The 19,455-nt window shown below is 32.0% G+C and overlaps 1 protein-coding gene across 6 annotated transcripts in view; it reads left to right on the top strand.

The window, feature by feature from the left end:
* Nucleotides 1-19,455, top strand: part of BCHE (butyrylcholinesterase) — a 74,397-nt gene that overhangs the window by 6,390 nt on the left and 48,552 nt on the right. For 5 of the 6 annotated variants that reach the window (XR_006787223.1, XM_045851962.1, XM_045851960.1 and 2 more), the window contains one exon: nt 163-1,687. Coding sequence is in view for 5 of the 6 variants with exons in the window: in XM_045851962.1 (XP_045707918.1) it covers nt 171-1,687 (1,517 nt within the window). In the remaining variant the exon portion in view is untranslated. Of the gene's footprint in view, nt 1-162; nt 1,688-8,684; nt 9,808-19,455 lie in introns of those variants that run through there. The other variant, XM_045851964.1, reaches the window with a different exon arrangement.

Here is a 19,455-nt window from a genome sequence, read left to right as displayed (position 1 = left end):
AACTCTTTCTGTTTTTTTTTACATAAACCTTTGTAGTGGTTGCACATTTATTAGTTTTCATCATTTATAAGATAAATTAGAGCTACTATATATTAGTTATCATCAACAAAATATAGTGCCAGATGCATGAGGCTGTTAAAACTTGCTACTTATCTCTTTCAGAAACCAATATGCAGAGCAAGGGTATAATCATAAACATCCAATGTCTTTTGCTGTTTCTTCTGCTCTGGGTGCTTATCGGGGAATCACACTCTGAAGAAGACATCATCATTACAACCAAGAGTGGTAAAGTCAGAGGGATAAACTTGTCAGTTCTTGGTGGCACAGTGACAGCCTTTCTTGGAATTCCCTACGCACAGCCACCTCTTGGTAGACTTCGGTTCAGAAAGCCACAATCTTTGACCAAATGGTCTGATATTTGGAATGCCACAAAATATTCAAATTCTTGCTATCAGAACACAGATCAAAGTTTCCCAGGCTTTATTGGGTCAGAGATGTGGAATCCAAATACTGACCTCAGTGAAGACTGCTTGTACCTGAATGTGTGGATTCCAGTACCTAAGCCCAAAAACGCTACTGTGATGGTGTGGATCTATGGTGGTGGTTTTCAAACTGGAACGTCATCTTTGCCTGTTTATGATGGCAAGTTTCTGGCACGAGTTGAGAGAGTTATTGTAGTTTCAATGAATTATAGGGTGGGTGCCCTAGGATTTTTAGCTTTACCAGGAAATTCTGAGGCACCAGGTAATATGGGCTTGTTTGACCAACAGTTGGCACTTCAGTGGGTCCAAAAGAATATAGCAGCTTTTGGTGGAAATTCTAAAAGTGTAACTCTCTTTGGAGAAAGTGCAGGAGCAGCTTCAGTGAGCCTTCATTTACTCTCCCCTAGAAGCCACCCATTGTTTACCAGAGCCATTCTGCAAAGTGGATCTTCTAATGCCCGTTGGGCAGTCAACTCTCTTGAGGAAGCTAGGAACAGAACATTGACCTTAGCTAAATTCATGGGTTGCTTTAGAGAAAATGAGACTGAGATAATCAAATGTCTCCGAAATAAAGACCCCCAGGAAATTCTTTTGAATGAAGTATTTATTGTTCCCTACGGTACGCTCTTGCAAGTACCTTTTGGTCCACTGGTGGATGGTGATTTTCTCACTGACATGCCAGACACACTACTTCAACTTGGACAGTTCAAAAAAACCCAGATCTTGGTGGGTGTTAATAAAGATGAAGGAACAGCATTTTTGGTATATGGTTCTCCTGGTTTCAGCAAAGATAATGACAGTATCATAACTAGACAAGAATTTCTAGAAGGTTTAAAAATGTTTTTTCAAGGAGTGAGTGAACTTGGAAGGGAATCGATACTTTTCCATTACGTGGACTTTTTAGATGATCAAAGAGCTGAAAAATACCGGGAGGCCTTGGATGACGTTGTTGGGGATTACAACTTCATATGCCCTGCCTTGGAGTTCACCAAAAAGCTCACAGATTTGGGAAATGATGCCTTTTTCTACTATTTTGAACACCAGTCATCTAAACTCCCTTGGCCTGAATGGATGGGAGTGATGCATGGTTATGAAATTGAATTTGTCTTTGGCTTACCTCTGGAGAGAAGAGTAAATTACACAAAAGCTGAGGAAATTTTGAGTAGATCCATAATGAAACGTTGGGCAAATTTTGCAAAATATGGGTAAGTGCCAATTTTTGTAATTAGTCTGGTTTTGTTTTGTTTTGTTTTGTTTTGTTTTGTTTTGTTTTGCTTAGCCTTGCTTGGTGTCTGGTGCAGACTTCATTAAAAGCGCAGAAACATTTAAAATATTTATTCTCTTTGTACTTTAGGGTGGTTTTGCTTTTTATTACATAGTAGATTTCAATTCTTTGCATTGGCATGCTTGAAGGAAACCATCAACAAACTTTTATGAAAAAATATTTTGTGATATCATTTCCCAAACACTGCGGAACACTTTAGCAATGTAAGATGGAGTTGGTACAAAAACAGATGTTTACCTTGAGAATTGAAATTACTGTGACTGTGGTTTTTAACCTGAAAGTTCTTAATGTTCACAGGTTTCGGAAAGAGTACACATTTATCTTCTCAATCTCTTAAGCAGGGGGACAGTGGCAACTGACACATGCAGAAACACGCCGGCTCAGGGAAACCACAGGGCAACACATGCATGAGGCTGGTTCTTAGGTTGCCCAATATACAGAGTTTGCCGTTTTGTTGAATTTTTCCCCATAACAGGTTTGCTTAGAACTTTCAGGTGACATGTGTCAGGAGCTACAAGGTTCCTTGTGTTTAGCTAAACTGTTTTTCCACTTGAGGTGTCATATGGCTGATAATAAATAAACAGAACTTTACAAAATAACATGTTTTCCCTCATACATTAAAAATAGTATAATATATCCTCAAGAGTCAGCTCTGGGTGGTGTGGCTCAGTGGACTGAGCATCGGCCTGTGAACTGGAAGGTTACAGGTTGGATTCCCAGTCAGGGCGCATGCTTGGGTTTCAAGCCAGGTCCCCAGTTCTGGGTGCGTGAGGGGTAACTGATCAGCCTCGCACATGTTTCTCTCCCCCTCTTTCTCCTTCCCTTCCCCTCTCTCTAAAAGTAAATAAATAAAATCTTTAAAACAAGAGTCAGAAAAAATAATCTGCTCGAATATATACTTTAATTTGTATATTTTCTATATATAGAAAATAAGACTTTTAAAAAACTGCCTTTGTAAACCAAAAACGAATTTTATGGTATACATTGGAATAACTTGTGTCATTTAGAATAATAAAAAAATAGAAATGTGGGCATCGCTTTTTAAAAGGAGTACTTATTGAAAATCACCAAATAGTCAATACATTAATCCAATCAGTCATACTGCCTTTTATAATTAAAAAGAATGTTGATAGTGGTATTACTATTTTCTGGTTTTCTTTTCCTACTCCCACTTGAAAATTATTGTAATCCATGTTACTCTGTGTATCTTTCTACAAAGTGCTTTTTGTGATATAATTCTTAAAAAATGTTGATACTAACTCATTGTGCATAAAGCTAAACTTCTTCCACCTGGCATTAAAAAGTCTCTCTAATCTTGTTGCCAATCATATTTCTCAACAGGGCCTGGCTGCTTGTTAGGGCAGTTACATCATGGGTATCAAAGATTTCAGGCTTTACCTTGTTCTTGCTCTGTGCCCTGTTTAGGACAATTACCCTCTTCTTTTTAGTAATAGAAGTCTTGCTATTTTTTAAGGTCCTCAACAACTAATGTGTTTCATCAAGTGTATTGATAATTCTTAGAGTTTTAATTGCTTCAGACAACCTTTTTGCTCTCACAGAAGTTATTGACTGTTCCTAGTCCTTACACTATCTTTTATTGTATCCTGAGCCTCCTCGACTACACTAAACTTGCTTCTTGAAAGAAAAATTGTGGTAATATCGGATACTCATTAAAGTAGTGACTTGGGTATATATACATAACAAATATTTAGTTAATGATTGAATGAGAATCTGTAAGCTAGCATGAGTAAAAATATAATTTTATAAGATACACGGATTATTGTATTATTTGAAATTGTGCAATATCTTGCGTCTTTTTAACATTAATTTAAATGTCTGCTTAAGAGTTATCTTGTTGCTAGAGCTGAATTAGAATTACTTATATCTTATTCTGTTCTTTTCCTAAAGGTTATATTCATATTAAATTAGTCAAATTAGTTTTTACTTCTTACAACTCTAGAGATTATAATCAATTTAATGAGAAATATTTCTTAAAATTATCGATGCCTATAATTTTAAAACATTTTGTATTTTGCATGTTGAAATGAACAAGAAATTCATGTTTTCTCATGTCACAATGGAGAACACTGAGAGTCAGATGCGGTAAATATCTTGTTTATGGCACTGGCTAGTGACAGATCAAGCAATAGAATCTGTAATACCTAATAGAACAGATTGTTCAATCTTAATCTATTTCTATGCTTAACATATGTTAATGGTAAATAAATGAGGGTTGACACATTTTAATTATAATGATAAATTCATATACATAAAACTATAAACCAAAAGATTAAATTAAACTTTTTAAGTAGTTTAGTGATAACAAGATATCATTTTAGTTGATGGGTTGCTGTAAAGTCAATGATTACACAGCTGAACAGAGATATTTCATATTTGTTAAGAGTTGACACTATGACAAACACAATGTTAATCTTCTGATGGGAATTATCCTTTTTCAAAGCAAACTTGTGAACAAATATAGAAGCTTAGAATATTTAAGTAGGCGCCAATGAAAACAGTTGGTAAGTGTTTGGGTTGGAAACCTACCTCTGATTCTCAATCCAGGTAATAACATCTGGAGCTATTTTTAAGTGTCACCATTGGAAATGCGGTAAATAAAGGCCTGAGAAGCTGTTGAACTTCCTGGTATGCACAGGACACTCCCCATTACAAAGAATTAGTCATTCCAAATGGCAATAATAAGAATATTGAAAAATTGCAGATATGTACTTCCACATTTTCCAAAAAGATACATTAAGAAAGGTAAAAGTAGAACTAGGAGTTATAGTTATCTTTCAGAAAGATTCAAGATTGTGGTTTATAGAATGTGTTAATAAATGCTTCTCCTTCTTAAAAAAATGTCAGGCATACACTGTATATTTCATTACAATTAGATTCAAAATAATGTTAAATTTTTCTTTCTGATTTTTTACTGTGTCATTGAGTTATTTAGTAGTCTGTTATTTAACTTGCAAATATTGGTAAAATTTTTAGATATCTTCTTATGGATTTCTAATTTAACCTGCTTCTAGTAAGGGACTATACTCTGTAAGATTTCCCTTTTGAAATATATTGAGAATTATTTCATTACCTAATATATGATCAATATGGGTGATTATTTTTTGTGCTCTTGGAAAAAATGTGCATTCTTCAGTTATTCAACGTGGTGTATTGGTGTGTTTGTAAATAACTAATTCATGGTTCTCAGGTCTTCTTTTTTATTTTAAAACTGATTATTTATTGAATTATTTTGTCTGGAACTTTATTTCCTTCTTCTTTTTTTTTATTGTTATTCAAGTACAATTGTCTCCATTTGCACCCCACCAGGTCTTGTGATATTCTTTCTTTTTGTTGTCTACTTGTTTCAAATTTTGGAAAAATAGGTATTAATATCTTCAACTATAATTGTGGTTCCATTTATTTCTCCATTTATCTCTGCTTTCTTTCCTTTTACAACTTAAATTAATGCTTTCGATTAGATGCACATTTAAAAGATTACATATTCCTAATTGACTGTTTTATCACAATGAAATGTCTCTCTTTGTTCTGAAATTGGCTTTGTCTGATACTGATAGAAGCATAAAGTTTCCCCTGTTGTGTTTACATAATGCATTTTGTTCCATCTTTTCATCTAACCCACCTGTTTTTTTAACCTTCCTTAGAGTTGGTATAATTAATCCATTAACATTTAATGTAGTTATCAATATGGTTTTCTTTAAGCATATCACCTTGTTATATTTTTGGTTTTTTAATTTTATTTATGAATTACAGTTTACATTCAACACTTTTTTGTATTAGTTTCAGATATCCAGTGCAGTAGATAGACATTCACATAGGTTACAAAGTGTTCCCTCTAGTAATACAAGCACCCACCTGGCACCATAGTTATAACAGTCTTGCTAACTGTATTCCTTATTCTGTACTTTGTATCCCCATGCTTCTTTTATAACTAGCAATCAGCACATCTTAATCCCATCATCTTTTTTAACCTGTTTCCCAGCACTCCTCCCCTCTAACTGCCATCAGTTTGTTCTCTGAACCTATGAGTCTATTTCTATTTTATTCATTTATTTGTTTTTTTAGATTCTACATATGGTATTTGTCCTTCTCTGTCTGGCTTATTTTAGTCTGGCAAAGCAAAAAACCTTGCTTTATTTTGTTTTTAATTCATTGTTTCTATTGTGCTCTAGAGCTTTATTTTTGCATTAATTAAATTTTTAAATTTATTTTCATTTTATATAAATGTTTTGTTCCCCTTTGCTTTTTTCTGGTAGTTGCTTTAGTACCAATAATCATTTATTTAACATAACGCAGTCTACTTAGAGTTAATATTGAACCACTTTTAACTTTGCAACAGACATTACCCACTTTCTTCACAATTCTTGCTTCCCATTTCTTATTTTACTCTTACTACTTCACAAATGTAAGCCATTAATAGTATACCATGCATTCTTCTCCATATTTTTATATTGTTCTCATACATTTAGGCAATGCATTAATATAAAATCTCTCTTAAATATTATTTACTTTAAACAATCAGTAACTGCAGAAATGAAAACAGAAAAATAGTCTTCTACATTTACTTACATATTTACCATTTCCAGTGTTCTTGATTTTTACCTGTGGATTCTAGTTTTCATCTGGTATCATTTTTCTTAATGCCAAAGAACATTTTTAGGATTTCTCATTGTCCAGGTTGGCTCATTACAATCCTGTCAGCTTTGTTTTATATAAAAATATCTTGAATTTACCAAAATTGAGCGATATTTTTTAAGAATATAAAATTTTGGGTTTTGTGAGTTGATCTTTAAAAAAAATTTTCTTTCATCAGTGTAAAAGTGTGTTCCATTGCCTTCTTGATTTTTCAGTTCTGGTTTGAAGCATGCATTTATTTTTATAATTATACTCTTCATACAAAACCTCTCCCTCCCTACCCCAAAGTTAATTTCAAAGTTTTCTCTTCATCTCTGATATTCAATTATTTGTTCATAATGTTATGAAGTATGATTTCTTTGTATTTTGGGGGGTTCTGGGGTTCTCTAAGATACTTCCTGTTAATTGTAATGTCATATTTGAGATATTTTGGGTCAGTATTTCATCAAATATTCTTTCTGCATCATTCACACTTAAATCTTCTCCCAAACCTCCAATTATACGTATTCTAAGCTGCTTAATTTTATTCCACAGGTCACTAAAGTCCTCTTCCCTTTTCTTCAGTTTTGCTTCTACTTTTCAAATGGTTATTTTTATTGATTTTCCTGCAAGTTTACTGATTCTTCTATGTTCTCCAATTTGTAGTTGAACCCATCGATTGAATTCTTTTTTATTTCACTTATTTAAATTTTCAGATCTAAAATTTCATTTTTTTAGTAGTTTCATTTCTTTGCTAAAGATTCCTCTTTCTTTCCTATGTTAGAAGGCATTGTTCTTTAAGTTCGTAAACATATCAAAAATAATTTCAAGGTTTTGTCTGTTCATCTAATATCTGGTTCATGAGTTTAGTTGTTATTTTCCTATTTCTTTGCATATCTAATAATTTTCAAATTTGTGCTAAACTTTGTGAATGATATGCAGTAGAAATTCTCTATTATTTTATCCTCCTCTGAAGAATGTATGCTTCCACTGAAAAATATGTTTTATTTTATCAGGCACTTAAATTAAAGGATGTGTATGCACTTGAATTGGTCTCATATGTATAATAGGCTTAGTTTTATATTTTGTTAGAGTGGATCCATGGAACATCCAACATATTTTATAGCCCTCCAATTTGGCCCATTCAAACTCAAAAGTCTGTCTTCACTGAGGATATTGCAGGTCATTGGTTTAAGAATCTGTTAGGTTGTGTATAGACTCAGTCCCATTATATTCCTTACTCATGAGGTATGAGCTTTCATTCAGCTGAACACTGAGTATTAATGAGGTATTAATAAGATGTAAACAAAATTTGTCAGTTATATATATGTATATGTATGTATATATGTATATACGTATATGTGTATGTGTGAATATATATTTGGCTTAGATCTCAGCCAAAGATCTACAGGGAACCCCTGCAGAGAATTCTAGTTCACCCCTTTGCCTAGTTCTCTTCTTTCTGGAGCTCTGCCTTTACAGACCCTAGCTTCTTCCATATTCCATACGTCTTATTTCTGTGTCTTAACCTCAGTGGAGGTACTGTACTCTGCTGTGGCTGAAGCATCCTGCATGTTGGACAAGGAATTATCCTCATAAGTAGCCACACTAAACATGGAGTCACCTAGAAGTTCCCCTGGTTTCAATCATCAAATTCCTGCACCATCTAATATCAAATTCCTGAAACCAATTGCCTTGTTTCTGTTGTTGTCCAAGTATTATAATTATTCATGTTGGGAATGCTAATCCACTTTCAGTCACTCCACTATAGACAAAGATAAAAGCCCAGCCTCTCTCAGATTTGTATTTTAAGGGAAACTTAACCTTTCATTTCTCATTCAGTTATAAGAACTGATTTTTTCAGTTACTTTAAAATATTGAATTAATTTCCAAAGCATATATAAAACATTTATAATTTGAGTCTTTGACAAAAATAAAGAAAACACTTTCTGTGGTAACATTATGTTGTTCAAATTCAGTATCTTTAGTTGCAGTGTTTATTAGTTACAAAACAGAGGCATAAGTAGGCTTTTGCTAACTGGAATTACCATCCATATATATTGATTGCTCCTACTTTAACCTCAATTCCATCTCTAAGAATGAACTTAAAATCTTACACAAATAGCACAGAGGTCCATATATGCATTATATCTAACATATGGTAATAGTATATGTTGAAATGTCAGTATACCATATATCCATCAATTATTCATCCAAGCAATAACTTGGTGACCAAAAAATTAAATTAAGCATCACCTAATAACATCCTTTCAACACTATCCCAGTGATACAGGAAATTGGTGAATCAGACTTGGTTTATCAGCAAAACCAGAAGAGCTAAAGAAGGAAAATAAGACCAAATACAATTACAACAGAAGAAGATCATTATTCCAGTATCCTTCTAATTGCCTCCTACTGTTGTAGTGAAACACTTTTGTTTATTATATCCTCTCTGGTATTATATTCAGAGCTTCTCTCCTGGATTAACTCAAGGGCAGCCTTTCCCTGAGTAGCAATGCAGTCTTCCCTGTCATATGTGATTGCCCTGATGTGTCCAGTGTTAACCTTTCTACAGATCCCATGTATACATAAACTGAGGCATGTTATGTAAAATTTCTTACTGTTTTCTTAACCTGCAAAATGGGGATATAAATATACCTCCCATAGAGACATATTGAAATATGACTTATTATTGACAGGGGATTGTATTTCTCTTTTCTATGAAAAAATTAAATTTTTCCTCTACCAAGCACAAACTACTTTAATCTATTTTTACCTAACATTAAACTTGGGTTCCACTCCAAAAATGTACAATTTTTGGTTTAATGTTAATCGATCAATTAAGTTTTCAAACAAATAAAGGTAAACTGAAAAATTGAGCCAGTTAACATGCTTCTGGTTCTTCTTCTTCTCCTTTTCATTTTTTGGTGATAATTAATTTATTTAGAGCACCTCTGAAATGACTAATGTTTCCTAACAAGTTTTTGCTAGAAATAAATGTTATGGCACAAGTCACTTTTATTTTATCCGATTTTGATATCCTGAAAAACAACAATTAAAGTAGTTGTAAGTATCTTTACACCATCATGACTGCTGCTATTCTCATATATTTTATTTATTGTTTACTCCTTTATACTGCAAGGAAATTTATCACAGAAGGTATGATTTACTAAATAGAAATAAAAGTATATAATTAAACTGTCATTCTCATAGTTCAATAATCTACTTAAAAATGAGAGCAATTTTTGATTTTTGTGCTAGAAACTAGGTGTGGTTAAATTAAATGCAATGTCCTAATTTCTTAGTTCACAAGATATTTGAAAAAAATTGAGATAATATAAAAGTAAGGACTTTTCTGTGTACTAAATTATAATTGTAATCATTAAAGTTACAGATTTTCCAGATTCCTAGAGCAATGCACTTTGTGATTTGAATTGTTTAGGAGACACACACACACACACACACACACACACACACACACACACAGAGGGATGGGTGTTTCATGTGCATTACTATAGCTGCATTTACTACTAGAAATGCACTGAATAATAACATACTGAATGTGTATAATGTGAAGTTGCCCTAATAATGTATAGTGTTTAGTAGATATGTTCCCAGCTTACTTACTTATATATGACAGAAAAATAAAGCAATTTAAAACACAATATTTTAATCCTACTTATTTTTCAAATGGGTATATTTGTGTTTTCTTCATGTACTTCTTGATTACTCATACCTGGCATTGTTTTATGCTTCTAAAAGTAATAGAAAAACTGAGGGAAAGTAACAAGCAAAAGTGGAGACTCAGCACTCCCTTATTCTGAATGTCCGTATAGGAAGTTAGCATGCGTATGTACTCCGTACATGGATTTTATGCAAATCCCTTCACTGAGAAATTAATTTTAAAGTTACATTTGAATTTATTCAGTTATTATACCTTTCAATATTATATTGAAATAATATTCTAGGATATCATGACAACACATTTTTTAAAATATAGCAAAAAGATAGTCGTTAAATTTAGTGTATTAACATGAATGCTACCATTACACCAATGAGGTATGGAATACAAGAATTAGAATAAAACATGCTGAAATGATGACACTATCAAGCATTTTTTCAGATGAGAAAAGTGTGGTTGTAGAAAAAAGAGAATTGGATCAAATAAGGGACAGAACAAAGATTAACTATGACTCAAGGCTATTAACTTTCATTTCCTTGTATTATCCATTTACCAGGCCGCTTTCACTGTGAATTATTGAAAGCATTCATTAAATATGCTTAGGAAATGCATTTGGTTGCAAACTTATAATTTTCACATGTTAGCATGCTGATACCTGCCTGGTTAATGTTACAGAATTAAGGACAGAGAAAAGGCTAAAATTAGACATCATGACATAGAGACAAGTTTAAGTTTGTGAAAGTCTGTCATCTGGCCATCTAGTCCAATTATTATCAGGCATATAATTAGATTTTCTGACAGCTAATAGCTCATGTGGTTTCCAGAGTAAAGAAAAAATCCTTACCCTCTGATTCTATAATTATTGTGGTACATTATCATAATTAACCTAACTGGAACATTTTGATGGCTTTGCAAAAGGGCAAGGGTTCAAACCCCCTTGGATTTATTTTATTTGCTATCATGATGGCATTAATGTTCTGTTATTTCAAGTCATTTTATCCCTGCTAAGGACTTAGGTAAGGGATTCTTTTTCAAGAAATAAAACTGTAAACATTAGCTGCAGCCTTCCTGCTAAAGTACTTCAAGTTTACCAGGTAAAATACATATGCAGGTGGGAAAAAAAGTATATTCATTCATGTAACTTATTTGAAAAGGAAGGATTACATCATGAAACAATTTAAAGTGTACATAAGATCACTTACAAAGCCATTTAGGAGTGCAGCAATATTTCACGGTCAATGACTGTGGAATGAGGTGGAAGAATCAGATCCCCAAAGGGCTACATCTGTAAAAAGAGCTATAAAAGTAAAATACGTTTGACTAAGTGTTTGAAAATACTCTATCTACCATAGGGAACAGGGGAAAAGTAATGCTTTTGCACTATAAGGGAGCTCATTAAAACATGAAAAATCATCTCTATAGGATCCATATACTTGGAAGTAATGTGATTTGTTCTCCATATTTTCCCAAGTATGTTCCATATTTGAAAAAAGTATCATATTTGTAAATCTTAACTTCAGTCTCACATCAGAATTAATTAATCATTTGCAATTAAGTTTATAATATAAATGTAATATATACATATAAATAGTATAATAAAAATATAATATGAATATAATACTTAACAAAACTTGTGAGATACAAAATATGTAATACTTTAAACAACTTTTCAAATACAAAATAATAACTTCAAATGACAAAGAATGTAATGTAATGACTTTAAATATTTTTACTGTATAACTGATATCTGGTTTCTACTTTTTCATCATCAAAAATAACTAAAATGTGTTTGGCTAGATTGAAGGTGTCCCAAGAAATTATCCTTGCTCACATTTGCCGTCCCACTCAGTAACACTTAAGGTCAGAGTGCTGGGAAGCATGGCTGCATTTTCTTTTTATTTTCTATGTGTTAATACACTTCCTGGGCTTCTTCCTATTATTATAATAGTTACTGCTAACCTGTTTGGGTGACTAACAGATTTATCATAAATGAAATGTTAATATTTACTTGCTAATAGACCACTGTTATGCAAAAGTAAGTGACTCTTTACCTTATATATATTAAATTGAATTATTTTTGGTGTATCAGTTTGAAAGGATTGACATCAAAATAATGTTTATTTTATTAGTGTTAAAATATTAATTAAAGTACATTTTCTGATAATCCATTTTAAACAAAATAACCAATAAACAATGTTGTCACATGTTAAATTTCATGTTTTACTTAAAATCCATAATGTCAGTTATGGTTTTGCTGGTTTGGTAATATTTCTGGAAGTACGCAGAATTACACATTTTATCAATCTCCTTAAAATAAGAATTTATATTTTTATAGGGCACTTGCTAATCACAAATTAAAAATTTTTGTATGCAGATGTATCATGTATCATGGTGATTTGTTTATATTTAGTCATTCAACAAATATATTTGAAAGTCTATATGCATCAAGCATTACCTCGGTAATGGGGATATAGCAACAATGAAAAATATGCAGGAAAAAAAGGTTAAAAAGAACAAAAAAAATATTGGGAAGAAAAGCACAGAGAAAATTTCTACTTCACAGGGCCTTACAATCTAATAGAAGGAAAAAGACAAAAATAAACATATAATATATTTCATAATGACCAACTCTAAAATTACTAAACATAGTTAGAAGCATAGAGCATGATATGAGTGGAATCATGTGGATATCTAGGAGAAAGTTATCATGGGAATATCTTGGAGAAGTTTTCTCAGAAGAGAGAGCAGTGAGGACATGCCTATGACTGAAGTTTCTAAGATGTTGAAAGAACAAGAAAGCTAGAATACGTGAGTAGTAAGTGGTGGAATGTAAAGTCAGAGAGGCATAGAAGACCAATATGTATATGAGATTTGAAGCTTAGATAAGTCCTCGGAATCTACTTTAAATGAAACAGTAAGCCACAGAAGATTTGGGGCAGTTGTGTTAATGATACTAAATTTTATAATTATACTAAACTTTTGCAAGCATCTCTCTGAGCAATAGGTAAATAAGGGTGAAACAGGAAGGCTAGGAGGCCATATAAAAATGTAGGTGAGAAAAGATTGCGTCTTGGATTTGGTTTAAGTGGAAAGAAATGGCCAGATTCAGGATATGGTTTGAAAGAAGATGTGGCAATATTTACCCATAGGTTGGATATGCGATATGAGAGAGTAAGTGGAGACGAGGATGCTTCCTGGATTTTGACCTGACTTACCAGATGAAGGGGTACCATTTCCTGAAAGAAGAATGACTACGGGAGTGTATAGTTGGGATTGTGTAGTCACAATTGCATTTTAAATTTAAGTCGCTTATTTGCGGACACTTGGAGCAACAAAATAGCTATTTGCACACTGAAGTCTGGAAATCAAGAGAGTGGTAGGAGCTAGAGATACATTTAAAGCCATGAGACAGGATTCTGTCATTTATGGCGGTGGCATACAGAGCAGATGTCTGAGTACTCCATGACTAGAGGTCAGGTGGAGGAAGAGCCACCTGAGAGAATGACAGCAGGGAGAATGATAGCCAATGTGTTGGAAGGGCAGCTAGGAGAACAAAATATCTCCCCAAGATCAAATGAAGAAAGCATTTCAAGGAGGGCGCTAATATATCTATCAAACATAGAATGAATAAAATGAAAACTACATGGAATTCTATATAAAGGTCTGTGGGGTTGGAAATGTGAATGCTATTTGTAGCAGAAATATGTGATGTTTTGAAGGATTTGTAGGAACAAAAACTTTAATGAAGATTCCAGGAAGAACAGGAGGAGAATAATTAGAATTGCAACTTGAAACAACTTTCACAAAGAACTTTACTCTGAAGTGGAGCGAGGAAATCAAATCAAGGTATGTGGGGACAAGGGAGGGAGTGAGGTTTTTTTTGTTTTTGCTTTTATGTGGGAGATATCACATGTTTCTATGCTGATGGGAAAGGTACAGTGATTAATGTGACTAATTTGGTTTTGCGTCAGCATCATAATCACCCACCTAATTTTATTACATTATTTATTTTCTTTTAAGAAAACAGTGCATCTAAATACAGTGAAAGCTCTTAGAAGTGAGACTGTTTATAACTTGGATTTTGTGGAGAACAAACTAAGGGAATCAAAAGATAAGAAACAATGGGGAAAATAACAGCACCCAAATATTTTGAACACCAAAACAATTTATCATGAAACATTTATTTGATACAGGGTTGGAACAAAAGTAGATTAATAATAATGATAAATATTATAATAACCGAGTCATACTACAGGAATAAACTATGTTTTCCATACTCACACCTCTACACCTGCTTTTACCCACCCCTGTATTTATTCCACATACAGGGCTGTATTTTAACATCTGGACCCTATTGACTTGTAATGCGCCCTAAATTTTAGAGAACTATTTTATTTTTTGAGATGAGAGACAATTTATTGGGAGATCACTCCATAAGTTATATAAATGTATAACCATGATGTATACCTAAAACTAATGTAATATTGAATGTCAACTGTAATTGAATTAAAAAACAAAAAACAAAAAACAACCTGGTGTTCTGAAAAAAAAAAAAAAGACGAGAGACAAATCAGAAGCAGCAGTTTTCTGAGAGCTAAGGCAGGAAGCAAGCAACTTTACAACAGACCCAGAGGTCCAAGACTAACAACAACAAGGCAATCAGCTTGGGGAAGAACCTCTGATATGTGAACCAGTAAAAATAGTGACAAAATATTGACCCAGAGACCATGTTAACATACTATATAGTGTCTTTTATGTGTCTTTTAGCATTCAGGGAAATATGCAATGTAGAAAAATGAATTTGATAAAATAAAATGACTATGCTACAGTAAAAATAATAGCACTTGAGGACTACTTTTTGCACATACGAGGTATACTATTAAATGTGCACTTAATACATAGTTATTAAATATAAAAATAATTGTATTTATGCAGTTTGAGTGATCCACTTTTTGAGCAAAATTGTTTCATTGCTTTTGTTTTTATGTTATGGTCTACTAATTAAAATTTAACATAGCTGCTTTTTCCATGGCTGATTTAAAAAATAAAAGAATAATCGTATTTATCTTAGTTATTGATAGTGTTCTGCAGCATCTTCATTCGATAATTGTTGTGAAATAAATTTCAGTAAAGTTGACTTATAACAAGTAAATTGTAAAAAAAAAAGGGGGGGAAACTATCACTAACTGCATATTTTCATGTATTAACCTTGCCTCAGATAGTTATATTCTTCCAGAAATTCCCCCTCCATTTTATCCTTTGATCTTGTCACAGTTTGTCATATAAGACAAAATAACCATGCCAGTTCTTCATTTTATGGTATACTAAAGAACAAAAAAACATTTTTAAGAGATAAAAGGAGTAACAGCTTGCCTCAAATACCGACAAGGAAACCAGTATTTAACAAGTTACTACTCATTTCAAATGGAAGAACTCGGTTCTCCGGGTGGGCACTGGAGCAGAGCAGATGGCACCATGCATCCTTACTCTCAGGGGCAATTTGACCAGTGATGATTGCTGCCCCAGTGACATGGCCTTCCCTCAAGTGGAAAACTGATAACAAAGGAACACACTCAAGGGCAGAATGGGAACACATGTATAAAATGATAAAGCTATGTGAGGTCTGTAGTGAATCCCTTAAAACACACCTTAACCACACAGATGGAGGAAGGGTATGTACTAGAAATAAACACTCTTCCAGGACACTATATAGAGCACATATAAAGATATTTTAAGTGGACATAATCTGCTTAGTAGAGACAATACGGATAACTTTCACAGACATTTTCTCTGTGAATTTGAATCTTCTGCTGGAAAATCACAACATAGAAATAAATTATCTGTAGCTTGTATTGAGTATAACTGTAGATACTAAAACTAATTCTTCCTGTTAGATATATATTTTAAAAAATTCAGTAAGCAACAATTTAGCCTACCTAAAACATGCTATTAGTGTCTCCCAATAAATCTCAACTTCTATAACTGGAGTGAAAATAAAGAATGCATTTAAATCAATTAACACAATGTCTATCACACAGCAACCATGATTAACAATGATAATTTAAATATTACTAGAAATCATAAACATACAAAATTTTAAGATGTGTAAAACTCTACTGACCTCCATGAAAGATCAAAGAAATAGTGGCAATTTTCAATGTGATGATAATAAAATAATACTTAGCTTGATGATACTTTTTTAAAAGTTTGACAGTTAAGGAAATTTAAAGAGTGGCCATGTCCTAGTACACATGCTTAAAGTCAACTTCTACTGTTATAAATTTAATAATCATAATAACCATGCTACCTTTTTTTGGAGAACTGTATACTCTCTACAGTATTATATTATGTACTTTATCTAAGGAAGTACTGTAATATGAAAGTACACTACCCTTGGATTACAAAAAAAATGTATTTTAAAATGTGTGAGATATTTAGAGAGGAAAACACCTAACAAACATTTGCCTTATGTGCCACTGATAAACTGATTTTAAATATAAGCAATGGGTCAAAATAGCTACACATGTGAGATGACACAGGCACATACATAATTGGAAGTAACATCTTTTAAAGAATATTTAATGTAAAAAATCTTTAAACTCTATGCATCTTAGCTTTTTGTTACATAACATTTTAAAAATAAAAGTGTTCTTTAAGTATTTAAGCTGTATTCATTATGTCACAGAGGAGACACACAGACATTCACATTAAGGTCCTGTCTGGTGTGGCTCAGTGGGTTGGGCATGGCCCTGCACAATGAAATGCTGTGGGTTGGATTCTATATCAGGGCACATGCCTGGGTTGCAGGCCCGATCCCCAGTGGGGGTGTGTGAGAGGCAAAGGACTGAATGTTTCTCTCTCTTTTTTCTTTTTCCCTTCCCCTCTCTCTAAATATCAATAAAAAATCTTTTTAAAAACATTCAAATTGAATATTAGTGTAGTCTTGACATAAAAGTTGAATATTTCATAAATTTTTAAAAATTAAAACTGCCTGGAAATTGGATTTAGCTATTTTTTGAACCTAGACTTTAATATTTTCACTCATGTTGGCTTTATGTCACCTACCCAAACCTGCAAATAACCTCCATAAAATTAAGGTGAAACATGTTTACACTATAGAAAAATAAAAGTGTATCATTGTTTTGTCATTCACAAGATAAATATCATACTATTATGCACATCCATTTATCATAACAGGAAATCATCTCATAATTACTTAAGGAATACAAATGCATTGTTTACTTTTAAATGTACAGTATAAGGAAAAAATGTAGCTTTCTCATTGTTGAAAGTTAATAATGTACAAAATCAAAAGGAGTAAATAACTCTAATTATATCACTCTATAATTGATGATAGATTTTTTCCTACACTTCACTTTCATAACTTGCCCATAGATAAGACTATATTCAGCATTTTTATAGTATATGCCTCTGTTTTATTGATATGAATAGCATTTTAGAAATATATACATATCAGTCTAAATGCTAATCAGATTAAGTCTTCTAAAGTTTTAGCAATTAAGATTATAAAAGAAGAACAAATTAATATCATTAAAAAAGGAGATATTTCTTAAAGACAATCTTATCATAACAAATTATGTAGCATTTGTTTATAAAATATCCCTTATAAAATAATACCCCTTATAAAGTACCCCTTATAAAATAATAATTAAACATAAAAATGACTAAAAATTTATGCAAATTGTTAGTTTCCTAATGATGTCTATAACTGATATATAGAATAAGTATGTATGTGACAAGTCCAATTTTTTTAATTGATTTTTTATTTACATACATGAATTCATAAACAGTATCTAACATATCCATCACTCCTTTTTCAATAGCTGGTGTCAAAATACTTGACATTATTTAAAATGAGCAGGACCATATTTGGTAGTTAGTTTTTTTAGTGAAATTTAAATCAACAAAATTGTAACCACAGTAATATTACTATAAGTAATATACTGCTTACAATAAAATTTCTAATAATAAAATTTCTTCATTCTGATTGCAATAACTTTTACATGAATATCTCAGTGTACTGTGCAGTGATACCTTTTTAAAAACAACTATAAATTTTTCCAAATGTGTTAAATATGATTGTGTTTTAGATAGGGAGAAATTCAGCTATATTTCCTAAGGAAACTTATTGGGCAAACAATCTTCTAGAAAATATTACTTACTTTAAAAATGATCTTTATTATGAGAGATTGCAGCAAAAAAAGAAACAGAAAAGAATATCATATAATATCAAAATAAACAAATATTATAATTTAACTGTAAAGTACATCAGTCTGCAGAATTTTTTTCTAAACTTCCAAAAATATCCCAGATGCTAGAAAGTTGAAGAAATTAAAGTGAGGAACCTAATGAAACTTTTTGTTGTTGTTCTGTAATATATATCTCAAAAATAAGAAATAAAAATTATTAACTATTTGAGTTTTTATCTCCATTTTATTAACTAAATGAAAAAATCATGACTTGGTAAGAAAAATGTGAAGTATTACTGTTGTAAGTTGAGCAAGGTGTTGCTGATCAGAGAAATTTGGGGATATGTGAGTCCCCACATATAAAGATAATTAAAACTGAGACTGGATAAGTTTGTCAAGGAAGAGGATAGAAGCAGAAGAAAATTTGAGTTAAAGTGATGCCTTGGGATACTAGAATCTAAGTGACAGTTTTTTTTAAATTTATTACAATCATTTGAATAGTGAGATCTTACCTGCTTCTGGTCACAATGACAGGGATTTTAAAGGTAAAATATAAGGCGGGTATCTTTATCAAAAATTTCTAGGGAGGCAAGTGCAATTTTCAAAAGTCTTGCAAATGCATTTGGTATGACCCTTAATTAGATGTGTCTCCTCATCACCAATGTTTTCTACTCCTCTTACTTCCCTTTAGATAGAGGATGACTAATTTATAATGTAGGAAGGAAAAATATACCTAAAATATTTTTTTCAAACTACGTACACAAGAGCAGGCTAACAATACAAGAGAAAATAATGGTAGTAGCAAAAGAGACACAACATAAAAATAAATACATATTTAAATTAAAAGCTATCTCATGGATATTATTCTCAATATTGTACAGATAAATAAACTGCTGATAAATGCATATTTGATAGAATGTGTTTTTTTAAGAAAGAGTTGGGTTGAAGATTTTTTAAATTACAGTTTTAAAAAATGAAATACTACTTAATTTTAATTACTTCCCAATCCTAAAATTATTGAAATAAGTTAAATTAAAAACTGAAAATCTAAATGCTTGCTTACATAGGAATAGCTAGATATTTCTTTCATCTCCAAAAAGGAACAACAACAACAAAAAAAGCCTTGCTTTTTCTTTAAACTTCCAATAAGCTATTAGGGATTAG

Source organism: Phyllostomus hastatus, unplaced genomic scaffold, assembly GCF_019186645.2.
Source record: "Phyllostomus hastatus isolate PE091 unplaced genomic scaffold, TTU_PhHast_1.1 phas_contig_86, whole genome shotgun sequence".
In the NCBI taxonomy this organism is placed as follows: Eukaryota; Metazoa; Chordata; class Mammalia; order Chiroptera; family Phyllostomidae; genus Phyllostomus; species Phyllostomus hastatus.
The sequence above is the reverse complement of the archived record's forward strand: the minus strand, read 5'-3'. Positions and strand labels throughout refer to the sequence as shown.